This window comes from Lampetra fluviatilis, chromosome 21 (assembly GCF_964198595.1).
Source record: "Lampetra fluviatilis chromosome 21, kcLamFluv1.1, whole genome shotgun sequence".
Lineage (NCBI taxonomy): Eukaryota > Metazoa > Chordata > Hyperoartia > Petromyzontiformes > Petromyzontidae > Lampetra > Lampetra fluviatilis.
In genome coordinates this window covers 8,660,815-8,678,510 of record NC_136295.1, presented here as the reverse complement: position 1 = coordinate 8,678,510, position 17,696 = coordinate 8,660,815, and the positions used below count along the sequence as shown (strand labels likewise).

Genomic DNA, 17,696 nt, shown 5'->3' with positions numbered 1-17,696 from the left:
TTTCCCACCGAAAGAAATGTCACGTGACTTCAGGCGAAGTTGCTTTCGTGAGCACCAAGAAACGTTCAATTATCACATGCAGTAGTGCAAATGATCCAAAATTGTCGTTGAAAAAATGCAACTTTTTTCAAATGTGAAACTCATTCCTAATCCGTCGTGGCTAAGAGCACATCGAGTCTGGTGCTTGGGAGACTGAGGCCTTCTCACCTGGAAGCCAGGAGGTCCAGGTGGGCCACCTTCACCTCGCTCACCGGCTGGGCCCTGGACAGACAATCGATGAGGCACGGTTAACATAAATGCAGCACAGATATATTATATTGCTGCATGTCCTTTCATCATCAGCAGCATCGTAAATGTATTATGTATATTAAAAAAATTACGCAGTAATTAAAAATAGAAATAATAACGTCGACTTATTTTTGCGCAAATGTATCTATTTGTGTTCACAAGAGTCGAGTGAGTGACCTTTTTCTAAAATGCTCTTTTGTGATTTATGATTTTTTTTTTACAGTATATCCATGATTACTGCTGTTACTGACTGGATAAAGTCCATTACATGTAGCTTATGTTGACTGAAACGTATTTCACTGCATCCTGAATGCATCTATTGAAATATATAAAACACCATACGCATTTTCAGCCTCTTCGTCGGTGGGACTAGTATTTTGGAAATGCTTTTTTTCTGTACCCATCCAATCGATTTTTTCCAAGCAACTTAAAAAAACTAATAAATGGCAATCATTCGAACAAAGAACAATTACTTGGGACACCCAGTAAACGGGGTGCACTTCAGTACAGGCGCTTTTCATTAAATATTCTTTACGTTCCGCTCATGATGTTCGAGTGTGTGCGCGCGATCGTGCGTCGTTATTCGCGGGGGTGAGAACGTACAGCGGGGCCAGGAGGACCCTGAGCACCAGTCTCGCCATCCTTTCCTGGCAGGCCCTGCAAAGGCAACATCGCAGCGACATCAGAGACAAGTAGCATCGTTTAAGCAAACTGAATATGTAATTGGCGTTCTGTTACTACCGCATTCTTCAGATTATCAGAAGTATTGCTCATTATCCTGAGAATACTTTGTCTTCTGAAAATCAACGTGTTAATCGAGTTGTTCAAAATCGTCTTGCCGAAGACAGTTCTCCGGGGCAATACGTGACCACCCAGGGGACAGAAGATTGCCACCAGACATTCAGAATCTTCCAGAAGACCTCTTTCCCAATGTTAAAGTGGCACGCTCGGGAACCTCTTCTCTCCATAGATGTCACCGCATGCCGCAGATTTTTTTTCAAAAAAGATTACCCCAAAGAATACAGCAGTGCCTCGTCTGTCCCATGACCCATTGCTTCCACTTGTCACATGATTTGTGTGATCATTCCGAGCCCTTCCACGTAACACCAATGGATGTTCTGTCTTTCTGCACTGTTTGGTTTTAGCTTATTGGCTGTTGTCATCATTCGCGGCAACGGCATTTGTTCAAAAGGAACATTTTGGACTGTGTTTTGACATTTTGTGCCTCACCAGTAGAGTGAAGCTTGCTGAACAAATATAATTACACAGACGTGGGCCAAAAGCCCTCCCTATAAATGGCAAGGCCCTGTCTCAACGCAAAAAAGGCAACATTGTATTAGAAACTCACCTAGCACTCATGTGGAGGAGCATCATGGGCAGCAATATAAATGTACTTCTGTTCACCTGCTATATTAAACGGTCGTCGATCCCACCGCTTGTTTCACGAAAAGCGAATGTGGTTGAGCACGCGTGAGAGAGAATGGGACCGCAGATGGGGATGAAGGTGAGAGTCGGGGATGCTTACCCTGAGTCCAGGGGCACCGGGGATTCCCTTCTCTCCAGGCTTGCCAGGCTCTCCCTGTACAGGAAAAAAAAACACAGCAGCGTGGTCAAAACAACTCTGTAGCGTCTTCACCTTGCTCAGAGGATAAGACAATTCAAACATCCGGGGGGGGGCGGGTGGGGGTCACAACACGGTTGTTCACGTGGCTATAAGAAATTACAATGGGGGTTGAACCTTCAGCAGGGGTCGCGGTGGGGGTTTGGGTGGGGCGCTTCTTCAGGAAGCATTGATGTCGACAGAGGTATGGAGGGTGAGGTTTGAGAGAGGAATTATTGATTCATGTTCTGCTGATGTAGATGCCACCACCGCCATCATCTATTGCGCGGCGGTTGAACTTACGAATCTCGGTCCGAACAGGCAACCGGACATGCGGACCAGGTTTGTTCTTATCTCTGAAAGTTCGTAAGTCGAATGTGCATAAGTAGATGAGTCCCTGTATGCGTGCAATTACAGCAAAGACTCAGCAAGCGGTTTGACAAAAATGTGCCAAGGCTGTAAGGGGGCACTCTAATGATGCACAGTCGGTCATGTTTCTTTGGTCAGTGCATCGCTGTGCCTCAGGGTGGCAACAAAGCTAAAGATGTAATAAAGTGTCTGAGGTTGATTTCCTGAGGAAACTAATACAGGCAGTAAACCCTGCAGGCAGAAAGTACATACGGTGGATGGGAGTTCCCGACAGAGAGAAGCACTTGACTGGCATAGCCCAGAATATTACATGTACTCCGTATCGTATTTGCATAACAGGTAAGAATAACATGTCGCATAATAAACAGTGCTGTATTTCATTATGCAGCGTGATACGTCTGTGGATACACCACTGGTTTCTAATGACACCAGCGTATGTATCGTTGAATGCTGTAGGTATGTATCGCACTGGTCACGTTGGACAAAGTGTATCAGAAGAGTGTTGTAATACGTGTATATTGATCTTGGTGGGAGACGTGTAGAGCCTTTGAATTGACATGTAGTTATCTCTTCAGATTTGGCCAATTATTTTAGCGGTGTGTATATATATACACGTATTGCCCTGTGCATTGAGGCAACTGCGAGCAGTATGATGTTCTACGCATTATACATATTCATTTTCCGTACGAAAGTGAAGCATTTAATCTTTCATATGTTAGAAATGTCTGTTTTTGCTCGACACATGCTCACGTCAATCAGAATCGCTGTCGTTTTTATAACGACCGGCTTACCCTCATGACAGAGCTGCATCAAGTGACTTTCGCGCGCAATACCGTGATTTTCAAGTTCATCTGGAATTAATTTTAATTAAGAAAAAATGTTTGCTTTTAGCGGGCTCGTTAATTACCGGCATTGCTTGAGGAGCGAACTCGGATATATATCCTTGCCTGCGTTTTACGCGCCGTTCATGGATGAAATCTGCTTTCATCTGAATGCCTTCAGATCCAGTAATGTGTAATGTATGTTGTATGTATGTTGAACCTTCATTCGCACCGAATGTAGCCAACCGTGCTCATCAGAGGCACAGGGGAAGGACAACAAACTAAACAGCAGTTATAAAGAAATTAGTTTTCAATCTAGATGATTTACAAGTGCAATGCACCAGTGGCTTCCTCATATCGGAAGGCAGAGCGTTCCAGACGGCCGCAGAAGCGCATCTTAACGCGCACGAAGCTGTGACCGTCTTTGCTAAATGGCCAGCCAAAAGCCACTGCGAGGATGACCGGATTTCGTGTGATGGTTTATGCTCTTTGACGAGATCAGTAAAGGTATTATTTGTGGCAAACACTTCGTGTGAAACGTATTCGGTCGGCAACCGGAAGACAACGCAGCTCAGCGAGCACTGGATGGACACGGTCGGATCTTGCAGTACCCGGCACGACGACACATGCCAGAGAATTTTGTACATGCTGCAGTTTGGTGATGTCCTTTGCCAGATGTCCCTGGAGTAGTGAGTTGCAGTAAGAGCCGTGTCGATACTATGATATCGATTATAGCTCATCGGATTCCTCCAGCATAAATACATATTTTGAAAAATTAAATGGGCAGAAAGCGAGCGAACGCCCCTACAAATTACTGGCTCATTCGCTCTGAAAGTCACACTGGTCGGCACTGCAAACACCCATATCACTGTTATTTACGGTGGCATCTGTTTGCATTTGTTCTGCAGGAATTCCATTCGTGCTCAATTATGAGGAGCGAGGTACTAAAGAATCCCATTCGAAATCTTTACCATCAGGAAAAAAAAGCCTGATTGACTCCAGGTATAATGCGAGAAAGCGATCAGTGTGTACGGCACTAGACCGTGGGCTAGATTTGGTACGGTGCTGGCATGTGGGTCGAATTGCTTGGCTGGTTTTCACGTAGGACCATAACCAATCAGCTACAAAGAACACTGCAGGACCATGGCAGATGGTGATGGCTTGGGGAGGCCTTCATCCAGCAGTGGATTTATTATGGCTCATGATGGAATGATATAACCCTTTCAAAGACTGGCTTTGCTAGGAATTAAATTACTGGCCGATAAACTTGGTTTGATGATCGAAAATCCTGTGTTCTTACATTGGAATGATACGACAGCAAAAAATGGATATTCAATGTGAAATAGACCGCTTTTAAGAACGATTTACCAAATGTCATAAAGATTAACCCTCTGCCTATTATTTTGAGTGTTTTTAGATCACTTTTGTGTGATAACTGAAAAATGCCAGAATATTCCAGTACAATCTGGAGAAATCATTAAGCATTATTGGAAATCTAGAGAAAACCCATACTCCTCAGACCTGGATTCCAGCACCTTCACGGTGAATCCATTATTAAAGAGCGGTATTCGGAAAAGCGATTTTCCAGTAACGTTGAAATGGAATGTGCAATGATCGATTTTGTAATCAACTAATGAGCCTTCACGCCTTCAATCTTCTCAACCTCACAGTTCTGATGATTCTGTCGATTTATACTCTTGGAGCCTCTGAGTCCCCGAAGAGCCCGACTAATAGCTCTTACAGGTGGTGGGATTCCAACCGTTGCTCATCACTAAACTAAGTGCACTGCCCTTCTCAGGGTCTATCGAAAGACAAAGACAAAGAAAGGCGATTCTTTGCTAAGTTCATCCGACTGCTTTACGCGAGCGGGTACCCCGGGCGTTTCCATCACCCCACGTCAGAGGTCGCAAACGGGTTTTGATTCCTTACCCGTACCCGTACCCGGCCGCACCATGGTCGCAAATGGGTACCCGTACCCGGCCGGGTACGGGTACCCGTTCCCACCTGTACCCATACCCTACCCGAAATGAGTGACAAACGGTTACTCACCAGTGACTCACGGCCTACCCGTACCCGGCCGCACCAGGGTCGCAAACGGGTACCCGTACCCGTACCCGGCCGGGTACGGGTAGCCGGGTATCGGGTAGGGTACGGGTATCGGGTACCCGGTTGCGACCTCTGCCCCATGTGAATGCAAAATAAGGAACCGGTGCAGGCGCTGCGGTGGTGTGTGTTTGGTGCTTGAGTACGTACGCCAGCGCCCTTAGGTCCGGGGAAGCCCATGACTCCGGGCTGGCCGCGAGCACCCTGGGGGCCAGGTGGGCCAGGCCGTCCATCCTCACCCGGAGCACCCTGTCAGAGGAACACAAGATCCCACACTTATGGATCCGCCGCAAAGACACGAGCATAACAATTAAAATTTCATACGCAGAGGCGGCGAGATGTTAACTACCTCGCTCGGTATACAGGAGGTTGTGAGTTTGATTTCGACCCTGATAATGCCTGTATGTGTGGAGTTTGCATTTCCTCCCCGTGTTCGCGTGGATTTTTCTCCGGATCCTCCGTTTTTTTCCCTCCACATTTACAAACATGCTTTTAGAGTATTTGGCTGCTGTACATTTCCACGTGATCCGCCATTTCGTTTGGGCTATCATTTGTGGCCAGGTTCGCTTCTGAAGAAGAGCTATATAGCTCAGTGGACCCTTTCCCCGTAAGATAAAAATACAATGTTTTTGTTTTATACAGCTAAAGGTGCAGCCCTGCAATGATTTCGTCGTGCCACTGCTGGCAGAAGGGCCTTCACTGGATTGCTCTCTCTCTCTAGAGAAAGCCCCCGAGTGCTCCCGATCGTGCAGAGGGTATATATATATATTTTTTCGACTACTCTTCCACGATAGACAGGTGGGACGTACCCACGTTTCACCCCACCGCACGTGTGCTCTGCACATCAAACAAATGCGGTGCGCCCATTTATGCTGCTGGGTAGACAAGAGGCAGGAAATAAATGAATAAACATCTCCCATTTCAACTGCTGCACCGGGGAAATTGAACGTCAAATTTTGCTATATCGTGGACTGTAATTGTCTAATTACTATGCAGATATAGGCAGTCTAACTTACACGTTATTTTCACGTATAGCTTCATCACATGCGTTACATGGTATCTAAATTACACAACTCAAAGTAATCGATAATTATCTAAATTACACGAGGCAGGGTCAAGTGGTCGTTTGTGTCTGTATTTCATTACTTGAGTAATTTGAATCTATTTCGCCCATCTCTCTGGACCCCCACTACTCTGCCATGGGATTGGCCGTGTGTCACGTGACCACCACCAGAGGGTGCGTTTGGCATGACTTAAGATGTGGTTTGTTGTGGTTTATTTTGTCAGATGTTGGGGGGGGGGGTGGGGGGGCAAGTGCCGTTAGCCAATACACGGGCCGGAACTTTGTCTTTGGTTTTGTTTGTAAATGTGGACGGCAGAGGGCAGTGCAGCAAAATCTATTGTGTCGATGCTCCCCGCCTTCATCAACGCGCACTGACGAGCAGCGGTGGTGAAATATGATTAAATAACCCTCACAAGCCACACGGCAATGGGGGAGAGGCCCTCATTCAGCAGTGGGACTGGCGAAAGGGCTGTACATGGACAATACGATGCAATGGAAAATAAATAAATGGAAATCTCAACTCAATTAAAAACTGCCCAAAGAGCAACATAATGCTCTCGTGGACACGGTCACCACTGTTCACGCTCGAGATGAGTTGGCGACAGAGGTGGCGTGGCTCTATTGACCACCGGCATTGATTGGCACGTCATGGCCTAAATCTGTCAATGTGGTGGTGAGCGGTGGTGCAGCGGTTAGCGTGCTGTGCTACGAACCCGGCGACCCGGGTTCGATTCCCGCTCACGGCGAACACCCAGTGACGATTATCTGAACCGGTACTGGCCCTCCCCTAGATAGACTCAGCCTCAAATGAGTACCTGGTGCGGTGTGTAAACATCGTCACCGGGGAGACAAAGGCGGCCGGGCGTGGTGTTGGCCACCCACCCCCTTGCGTGCTGTGCTGCCCTTCATAGGTGCTCGCTAACAGCACTTGCCCCAACAGTCTATCGAGGTTGTACGGGGGATCTTTGTCTTTGTTGTGATCAGTAGCCCAGTGCATGTTGCTGTGTGCCGTGATAGTGAGCAGGGATTCATTTCGCACCTGAGGGCCCAGCTTTCCTTCAGCCCCTGGGCTACCTGGACTGCCAGTCAGACCCTGCACACACCCACACACACAAGACACATGTAAAATGCACATTTAAAAACTCGTGCAAAAATTGTGCACCTTTAAAAAACAAAAGTGTGATCGCTAATATTTAATCGTGCATGAGAGAAGTTTGTAAAATAATTAAATCTCAGATGTATTCATTTTAAATTCAAATAAATGTATTATTGTTTTTAGCCTGTTGGCTTTCCAGGCTAATAATATCCAGCGACCAAGTAACAATTGCCGCTCAGTAACATTGCAACAAATGCTGGGTTATCAGATATTACTGGCAAGAATACTCCGTCATGAAGCTTATTCATACGTGGAGATAGAACGGAGTTCTGCTTACGTTTGCCTTTACCCACGACACAACATTGCGTAAAATGATCTCGTGTTAAAATTAAATGAACGTATGTGCTACTCACACGGGCACCGGGTAGGCCAGCCTCTCCAGGTCGGCCGGGGTCTCCGTTGGCCCCCTTTGGCCCAGCAGGACCCGATGGGCCTCTCTCGCCAGGTGCACCCTGGGAAGGACAACACCGTACTTTACCAGGCCAACGTATCGGCAAGTGCAGCATTGCAATGGGGGACTCCGGCCTGATGTAGCCGCTCGTTAAACCTGAGCTAACGGCTTCAGTGACAACTCAAATTGGCATCCTCGTGATGGAACGACAGCGGAGGATAATCATTCGCAGGGTGGCCCTGGCTAACTGCGTGGGGGAGGGGGGGTCCCTGCCCCGTTAGGTTTCCATAATTTTTTGATCGCCCTGCTGTTTGTGTAGCTTGGGAATGAGAGGGTAGGAGGTGGGGGCTTCGCTTCGTGCCACCACGCCTAACGCTTCACATCTGGTGAGAGGGGCACACACAGAGATCCGAGAGCGGCGAAATCCACGCACGAGCACCCGCATCTCCCAGTGACCAGCGTCGCTCTCTCGTGATGTGCGCGGCCGTTGGCCACGGCGTGACGTTGGTCAGAGGGGGTCACGCGGTGCCTGAGCGTTTATCGAATCTCGCTTGCTGGGAAAGAATATTGCAAGTAAGCGGGGGACTTCAATTATGGCCACAGTGGCCACATAATAGCCACAGTGGTGTAATACCACATGCTGGGTGGCTGGTGAGTAGAAACTCGAGAGGATGTGATGGATATTGTTACGCAAATCAGCTGGGTGGCTGGTTGTAGCGGATCACAATTATAAGGTTGCGAAGTGCAAATCCTGGTAGGGGGTTCACATTGGCCCATCATCATTCCAGGGCCGATAAAATAAGTACCAATTTGTGGGGAAGTCAACAGTGGTTGTCGTATCGAGATACTCACCCCCTGCCATTGGAATGTGGAATTTCCACCACTGGTTCAGGGTTCATTTGAGCAGGAAATCATGTTAACTTATTTAGTATCAGCAGTACTGTACTAAAATTGGATAGCAAATCAAGTGGCACAAATATGTTCGCACCTGATGGTATTATACAGTAGAAGCTACATAAGATGTCATGGAAATTGTCATGGCCACATGTTTCAGTAAACAAATTGGTATGTCACGATGGGTCGATTCATGGATTAACATAAGTTATTTTGCAAAAAGTACAGGGATGGAAATATGCCCGTGAGAATCGATGATTTATACCGATTGTATGCAGAAGTACCAATTTCACATTGGTTAATGGAATGAACAAAATTGAGGTAAATGAGATGGAGGAAACAAGAAACAAAGCGAACAAGATCCCAAAATACTCGACAAGAACAGACGATTGTAGAATCGACGCCGATTGTGGCAATTCTGATTATCGTTGGGTGCCGGGGCGTAATTCGTTCACGTCTCAAATTGTGAGACGCTCATCCGTAGATAAATATGAAAACAATCGTACCTTTGGTCCAGCAAGTCCATCTTGGCCTGGGAATCCACGGTTGCCAGGAGCTCCCTAGAAAATAACACATCAAAAGTAAATCGCGTTTAATTTGCGTACAAGCCAATGTCGATGTAGAAAAGAAAAAAAAAACCCACAACTCTTGGACGTCAGCCTGCAAGAAACGTAGCCTCGAATGTCAAAAGGACGCGCGGGGAGCCGAACCCGACGCCAACACAACGCTTGGAAAAGGTACAAAAGAACGCGCCGAGCTGCACGACAACATTTAGTTTGGCCGGTTCGGGCGTTACGCAACGAAAGCACTTCGAGTCAAAGCGGAGAGAGACGGGCTGCTTTGCTTGGCTCCATTAAAACAGCGCGAGAGAATTTCAGGCTGAGCACAGCAGGCAGACGAGGTATGTGCGAGGGGCACACGCGTGCCGCCGCCGCCGCCGCCGGAGGAGGAGGAGGAGTTGCAGGAGGTGCAGGAGGTGTCACTCACTCTCTCGCCGGGAGGACCGTTAGGACCAGCTGCTCCTGGTTCTCCGCGTGCTCCCCTCTTGCCTTCCTCACCCGCCTGGCCAGGAGGTCCTTGGAGACCGGCTGGTCCCTGAACAAGTCATCGGAGGGAGACGGCGAGGAATCAATCCCATTGTTGACTCTCGTAAAAACTATTTTTGGTTTTATTCCAAACAGTGGCGATGCATTCGTTTCGTCCGCAATATCAATCTTGAAGGAACGCACGTGCAAAATGTTCCTAAGTGCTCATAGCAGTGAATTGTCAGGGTTACAGTTAAAATATTCAAGTAACTTCAGGAGATTGCAAGGAATTAAGCCGTTGTTCATCCTAATTATTACATTTTTAAAAAGGACAGGCGATGCATCAGCTCATCCACAATATCCCATACAAATCTTAAGTTCAAAGGTTCTAAATTGTCAAGTACTCGCACAAGTTGATTATCAATGGTGGTTGCGATTGCTTGTGCGTGATGTATCACACTACTGCTTGATTTGCCGAACACGCATCCTTGGCTTTGCTTATGGATTATTATAATTTATTAATGTTCCCTGGATACGCTGTTCATGTTTATATGCTTGCCCCATAGAGCAGCATCCTGGGGTTGGTGTGTGTAATGTTGATACTGTATATAAAACCAAGATGATAACTTATTATTATAATATTATTCAATGGTAATGTGGGGTTTAGCAGGACGTAGACACTTACAATCTCTCCCTTGGGTCCAGCCTCACCCTTGAAACCATGAGCACCTGGTTCACCCTACGAAATGAGGAATGAGACATAAAATGTTAGTATCACTTCAAAAAAACATCACATGCACTGAATACAATGCACCATACAGTGGCACTCTATGCCGATCTTGGCACAATAAGCCAGCCCGGATATATCATGTTAATAGAAACAACATAAATGCATGGGATTAAGAACAAAAACCATGGAAATATATCCATGTAGATATTACATTTAATATCTTAATTTCAGCCAGGTCTGTCTGGGCCCACGACCCGGAAACTATCTCAGCATTCAGCACATCACACCCGGTATACCCCTCGCTGTGGCTATCGCTATTATCACATGCCTACTCTATACCCTTTGGTTCTTTCGGTAAAGTCACGTAGGTATAAAATAAAATAAATTAAATCACGACGTTTCGCTTGCAACACAAGCAATCGTCATCAGGTGGGAAAACCACAGCAATATTTATTTTTTTGCTGAAGTGGGAGAGAGAGTTGCCATGGTAAGAGGTTATATAGGTAAGTGTGGACATATTTGACCATCAAATATGTCCACACTTGGTGGCACACCACATCCAGTACACGTCTCATTGCTGGCTCTGGTTACTAATCACGTGCCGACTGTAGCCTATCGGCGAGCTGCAAAACGTTCAGTGAGAAATTCAAAGTCCTGGGAGCTCCCCACCTGTTGACCTTTAGGCCCAGATGGTCCAGTCGCCCCCTGTGGGCCTGGAGCCCCACGTGGTCCTGGGAAACCTGGTGCACCAGCAATACCAGGAGCACCCTGCACACACGCACCAATGCACAAACACACACACACGAAAGAGGTCAGGTCAGGTGCAAGTGGGCGCTGTGCACGCATACCGAGATGCCGGCTCCAGCGCTCGGAGTGATGGTGAGCTTTTGGCTCGCACACAGTCCATGAATCAACCTCGTGCACGTCTCTCCTGACGCACAGTTAGTATGATCACGTGGCTACACCGTCAATGTTGGCACTGCGAACAAGTGATGCTGTAGGTGTCCTCGTGAATGCAATGTCATTAGAATTATATGAATGTTGTTTTTGGGCATGTAGCAAATCCCCTCCCCAAGTGGATCGATCAGTTGCCATGAGTCCGGGGTCATGATTAGATTTCTAGAATGGATGATTGTTATTTTTTTTGTCGTCTCATTTCACGCAATATTGTGTTGCATTGTATTGTTCTGCCTCGACCTTTAGAGTTTCGTCGAGATTCCATTTGTCTGAATGAAAAATTTCACGTATAATTTGCTTAAAATCGCCATAGATGGTAAATTATTGATTCTGACCTGTGCGATTTGACGCGTGATTCGTGAGTGAAAATATTGATTTTAATCAATCAACCGATGCGTTGTCACATATGCCTAAAAGTCATCTCGGTTGCTACCGGTGCACTGATCTCATTTTTGCCACCGTCATGATAACTGTCATCAGCTGTCTTTCACCCGGGTTGGTTTGCATCGCAGTGAGGACGCAGCTTTCAGTAGCTCAAGGCCAAAAGTATACCTAACAGTAAAGTTCGCTGTGTCATGTTATGTTTGAATGCGCGCAATAAAGGTTAGGAATCTTCACGTAGATCAACGAAGCAGGATACTTACAGATGATCCTTTGGAGCCTGGGAGACCATCGGTACCAGGGTTTCCCTGTTCAAGACAAAGACACAAAGGGCATGTTAACAGTGGCGATTTGACCAATTCACCTGGAAATTCACCTGATCCCATCAGATCTGGGAAGCTAAGAAGGTTCGTGCCTGAATATCGCTTGGATGGCGTGCACATTATAGGCTGCTGCAGGGCTCTGTGGAGGGTAGCGGAGGGCGGTGCAGCAAACCATGCCGTTGTACTGTACTTCTAAGCTCCCGCATCTATGTCGCCTGCTTTCACCAACCCGCACTGACCAGTGTGGTGAAGTATGGTCAAATAACCCCACAACGTGCATGAGAGGGCCATCATCTTCCAGCAGTGGATTGACATTGCTGGCAGAAGTGCGAGCACAGTAGTTCATTGCACTGTGATTTACGAATCCACTAACCTGAGTTAAATTCCCTGCCACGGCTAACATTATTGGATGGGCTGGATTCTACTTTTGTTATGTACTGAACCAAACAATGAGCACAGCACTGGGTCTAATAATGTCGCTCCAATATGACAAGAACATTACACGTTAATCCCTTTTAACTTCCTTACAAAGAGATAGTTTGCTTTATTCCATCTTTTTTGTTGCAGTTTTATCTAAATCCAACGCACATTTGGGAACTTTAACAGGATTTTCATTAAGCCAGTGGTGGTGGGTGCTTTTGGTCTTTCCCCCACCCCTCTCCTAAGAAAGATGGACATTCCATCTCTTATGAAACGCACTCTCTTCTGATATTAGGAAATCTAGATTGAAAACTCATTCCTTCAGAACCGCTTTTTTCTGTTTAACCCCCCACCCCCACCGCACGCTCCGATTAGCGCGGTCGGCTGCGTGCGGTTGCGAAAGAAGCTCAACGTACATGCACGCACGGGCACATCCATACGTTCTGTGGGAGACTGTGATCACGTGCAGATGGATCGACTCACGGGAGCTCCGCTGGGTCCGGAAGAGCCGGGGGCACCTCCTTCTCCTCGGGCACCTTGCGCTCCTTCGGGTCCTCTTGCTCCAGTGGGGCCTGCCTCTCCCTGTGCGACACGAACACACACAAGAGCGGTATTCCCCTCGTTGTTCGCCGCGAGGGATACGTTCCGGAGATGCTAGTGAATCGAGCATTTTCGCGGGGGTAATGGTGTTGGCCTACGAGTGTCGTACGCGCAACGTCTGCAGATGCTTCTAGAAAGCTTGGAGAAGTTCTCTCTCTCTCTCTCTTGTCTCTGTCATCTCTTTATCTCATCACTTTGTCCCTCATCACTTTATCTCGTCGCTTTCTTTCTATCTCTCTCTCTCTCGACGCAGTCATGTCGGGTTCCAGATGCCAAAATCGCGGATAGCAAGTTCGTGTACAAGGAGGGAATACTGAACACACACAAACACACATACATACACGGATGGGTGACCAGCATAAACAGGTTTCCAGATGGCCGGAGAGCCAAGAGGGCCGAGTTGGCACCGAGATCCTCGATTTTTAAAATCCACTTTTCAGAAATTATTCTTTTCAAGGTGGCTGGTCAACTCAGACGTCAGAGTGCAGAGCCAACATCACTGAAATTCTGAGATCGAATTGTGGGTTCTTAAGTTATCGAATGTCTGATCACTGATGACTACCAAAACAAAAAATAATATTTAAGAAGTAAATTCAAATTTTTGCAGTTATTTTGGATTCATTTTAGCCCGACTAAAATATAGGTTGACTTTCATGCGACAACCTTGTATCAGAATGTGTGGAGGGAGCATCTTTTTGGCAGCCACTATCTGACACACAGGGCTCACTGCTCCGCGATATTCCCAAGCAGATTGTTTCTCTCGTAGCATGCAGCCAGTAGCATAGTTTGAATAAATTAGGAATAATTAAAACATCATAAAAAAGGGATTAATTAGCTAGAGGCTCCACAACAACAACACTGCCACCCCCCCCTCCCCACTTAAACACAAAGTGAAGTAGGGTCACACACACTCATTCACATGCCTCATTCCACCCAAAAATCCTTCTTATCTGCTTGGCTGCATGCCTGTGTGACCAGCTGCAGGTTCCTTCATGTGCCCATCTGCTTTCTCTCCACAAGGCTTCCGCTCTGCTCACACGAGGCCTGTACACTCTGCCCCCTAACGGTGGAATATTGGCAGACGTGGCCCGCGCTAACCATCCCACGTGAACCAACAATTCAATTAACGTAGTCCCAAAAGCAGAGTGAGCTGCCAGTCTTCACTTCACACGATGGAAACGCAGCGATTTCTGAAACTACAATAAGTATTATTTCGCCATTAACACGTTAATGTGTCCAGTCAAAAGACCTCGAGACAGCAGTGCATTCCCGCAGATCTGAGGCACTGCACACTGCTTTTGTAACAACGTCTTGCTGCCCTCCACATTTCCTAAGGCCAGGGTGTCAGGGTTGCCACCTATCCTAGGTGTCCAGGAAGAGGTGGCAAGCTTTTTACGAATTAAAAATGTTTTACTTATTTTGGTCTTTTGCGGAACACAGACATTTCTGCGTCGACATGCTGAGTCACACTTCACGTATAAAGGGGCACTGATGCCACATTTTAATTCAACTTTTGGTGAAATCTCTATCGGTTACATGTATGTCACTCTCCTGCCCATGACATGCGCTGGTTATTCTGGAGTGGCATCCCCAGAAGAGGGTGATATTCCAAAGTAGTTCCGAGCTGCTACGACCAGCACCCATGCTGCGCTCGAGAAAGAAGGGAGGGCGCTTGGAGGTTTATTTAAGTAATGTCTTTCCCCCATCAAATGTCCCGTGAAAAGAGATATTTATTTTGCAAAATGTTTTTTTTCGTTTTGAGGCTTGGTGGGACTGAACAAGCAAACCCTCTAGGGGAATGTCTGCCTTCTAAGCACTCCCCTCTCTCTGTCTCTCTCTTTCTTCACACACACACACACAATCCAGTTATTCTCATTAGCAGCGATTAACATTCCTGGCGAATCCAGGAAATATCAACCTCGTCCTCCTGAATGAACAGCTTGTGTGTACACGAGACAACAAGGATGGAGTGAAATTGGCAAGCAATGTTTTTTTTTTCTTTGTAACCAGTCTATTTTCACGTGAGGCAAGTAATTTGGCCCACCGATGGAACAGGCCTCGTATATTTGTGTTTTTATTTATTTATTGTGAGTGAAACCAATTAACCTCTGGGATGTAATATTTAGTCTTGGACATATTTAAGCTATATTCCAGCAATGCAGCTCTCAAAGACCATCATAATTTACATTAGTCACTCAACAAAAACTATGGATGACTATATATTGCAGTGAGTTCAAACTGCCATTAAATAAATATTTATGAACAAATAATGTGTGTGTTGCAAGCACAAAGAAACCAGATGATGTTCGACTAATTGTGGGTTCTCAGGCAATTACGTGTCGAGTGAAAACTATCGGGAGAAAAAAAAGTTGAGTTTATAATTGTAACACACTGCCTGTTAATGAGTCTTTAAAAGGACGCTATGGCCGTAATGGCCAATACTAATTTAAACAAACGACAGATACATGCCACCTACACGCATTGCATTGGAGAGTGGTCAATTCGTACCTCCGACTAGCACAGTTGGCTACGTACTGTGCGAAAGAAGTTCAACACACATGCATATTGGCCTGAAAGTGACACTATAACCCGGCAAAACCCAGCTAGGGCATATCGGGGAGGAACAGGTCGAATTCCTTTTCAACTCCAGAAACTCTACAGCTGTGGTTCATCTCCCATGGCACCTGATATGAATACTTTACAGAAGGGGCTTTAATGTTGACAAATAGGTAGACGGACGATGATTCAACGGATTGGGGTGGCCACCGTCAACTGGAACACAGTCGGTTCCACTTGAAGTTCAAATATAAAAACCTGAGCCCGATCTCATCAGAACTTCGAGAGCTAAGCAGGGTTCAGTCTGGTTAGTACTGGAATGGGAGACTGCTTGAGATAACCTGGTGTTGTAGTCTTGTGCTGAGAGGGGGCAGTGCAGCCATGGGTTATTTAATCAATCTGTGTGTAACGTGTAGTGTTATCTCCTCGTATATAATGGTATTCTCTAAAACTTTGGTTTCCAATCACATTCCAAGCACCCATTAATGGAATTGGCCAAACATCCCAATGCATAACTCTCCTGACTAAAGAGTCTTGAGACTCTGAGACTTGAGTGGATAAATTAAATACATTATTATTTATTCTAGATTTGAAGATTTCGTGACTGCAATGATTCATATTCTTAGGTTCTTTCGGTAAAGTCACGTAGAAGGGAAATAATAAAAATAAAACATAATAAAATAATTCTCACGACGTTTCGGCCACAACGCATGCAGTTCTTGGCTGCTTGCGTTGTGGCCGAAACGTCGTGAGAATTATTTTATTTTGTTTTATTTTTATTATTTTTTATTTCCCTTCTACGTGACTTTACCGAAAGAACCAAGAAGAAGCTTCAATTGAGGTTTTTTTTTTTATCGGCGTGCGATGCCTAAGTGTGGTTCACAGCGTGCTACTTGATTTGCTCCGAACCAGCTTGACTTTGGTGCGCTAATCAAGCACCTTAGCATGCACTTCCTGTCGGCATAGGCATTCATTTCCCACAGATTAATTCAGCGGATGAAATCTCAGCATCTGAATAAGATGATTGATGGCTTGGTGAGGCCTTCATCCAGTGGTCGATTTCCCATGGCTCCCGATAATTTAGAATTTTAATATATTACATTCTATTGCAATAGTATATATACGTGTGTTAATTGGTCATTCGCTTAGCAAAAATCTAAAGTTTATACTGAAATTGCAGTCCAGTAATAATGACCATCGCTTTACTCTGAATACTTCTCAAATTAGTACAATTTTACAGAACATATTAACACATATACCATAACAGAGTATCAACTGTTATATTTTTCTCATGCTGTATACATTACTGCATCACGTGATCGCTAACTGCTAGAACAGACATTAATCTACCATTGGATTGGCCATGGCTAATGATAACTGTATAGATGGTAATATTCATAATTATGTTTAGTCATATACTGCGAAAATGTCATTACTACCACGCTGCAAATCTTTGTTAAACATGAGTTTTATATTACCATCATTTACTCAACTGCCAATCAAACAAATGTGCGTTGGAATACTCATGCATAGCTTGCCACATCACGAACTGCCAGGCAGTGATTTGCATAATGAGATAACTGACTCCTGGGTTATGGTGCTTTAAGGGGTCAGGTTATTATCAAGCACAATGAATCATTTTTAATATATTAATAAATCACTTTAACACACACACGTACATATTATAAATATCCTAATTTTATCTGGCAGTCGAGATAACGACGCTGTAGTTCATCACCGTAATGCTGATTAGAGGAATGTGGCTTCCGCTGGATATGCCAAAGCATCAGAGGGGAATGGGCCTCCAGGCCGAAGCTCTCGGGGAAAATATATTGGGGAAAAGGCCAAGAAGTAAAAATGTGACATTCGTTGACCTAAAGAAAGGGCGACCTTGTGAATAAACGAAGAGGCTAGCACAAGATCGTACAGACTGGACGGAACCTTGAATCAAGAACCTGCACATAGGCAGAACATTCTAGAAGACGATGCGATGCTAGTCATTGTAAATTGTTTCCCAGT

General features: G+C 45.7%; 1 protein-coding gene across 2 annotated transcripts in view; it reads right to left on the bottom strand.

The window, feature by feature from the left end:
- LOC144938198 (uncharacterized) overlaps positions 1-17,696 on the bottom strand; it is a 71,166-nt gene that overhangs the window by 27,449 nt on the left and 26,021 nt on the right. For both annotated transcript variants that reach the window (XM_078865998.1, XM_078865999.1), the window contains 12 exons: positions 13,005-13,103; positions 12,042-12,086; positions 11,110-11,208; positions 10,396-10,449; positions 9,673-9,780; positions 9,192-9,245; positions 7,754-7,852; positions 7,284-7,337; positions 5,332-5,430; positions 1,814-1,867; positions 892-945; positions 208-261 (listed from right to left, as the gene is read on the bottom strand). In XM_078865998.1, coding sequence (XP_078722124.1) covers positions 208-261; positions 892-945; positions 1,814-1,867; positions 5,332-5,430; positions 7,284-7,337; positions 7,754-7,852; positions 9,192-9,245; positions 9,673-9,780; positions 10,396-10,449; positions 11,110-11,208; positions 12,042-12,086; positions 13,005-13,103 — 873 coding nt within the window. The remainder of the gene's footprint in view (positions 1-207; positions 262-891; positions 946-1,813; positions 1,868-5,331; positions 5,431-7,283; positions 7,338-7,753; positions 7,853-9,191; positions 9,246-9,672; positions 9,781-10,395; positions 10,450-11,109; positions 11,209-12,041; positions 12,087-13,004; positions 13,104-17,696) is intronic.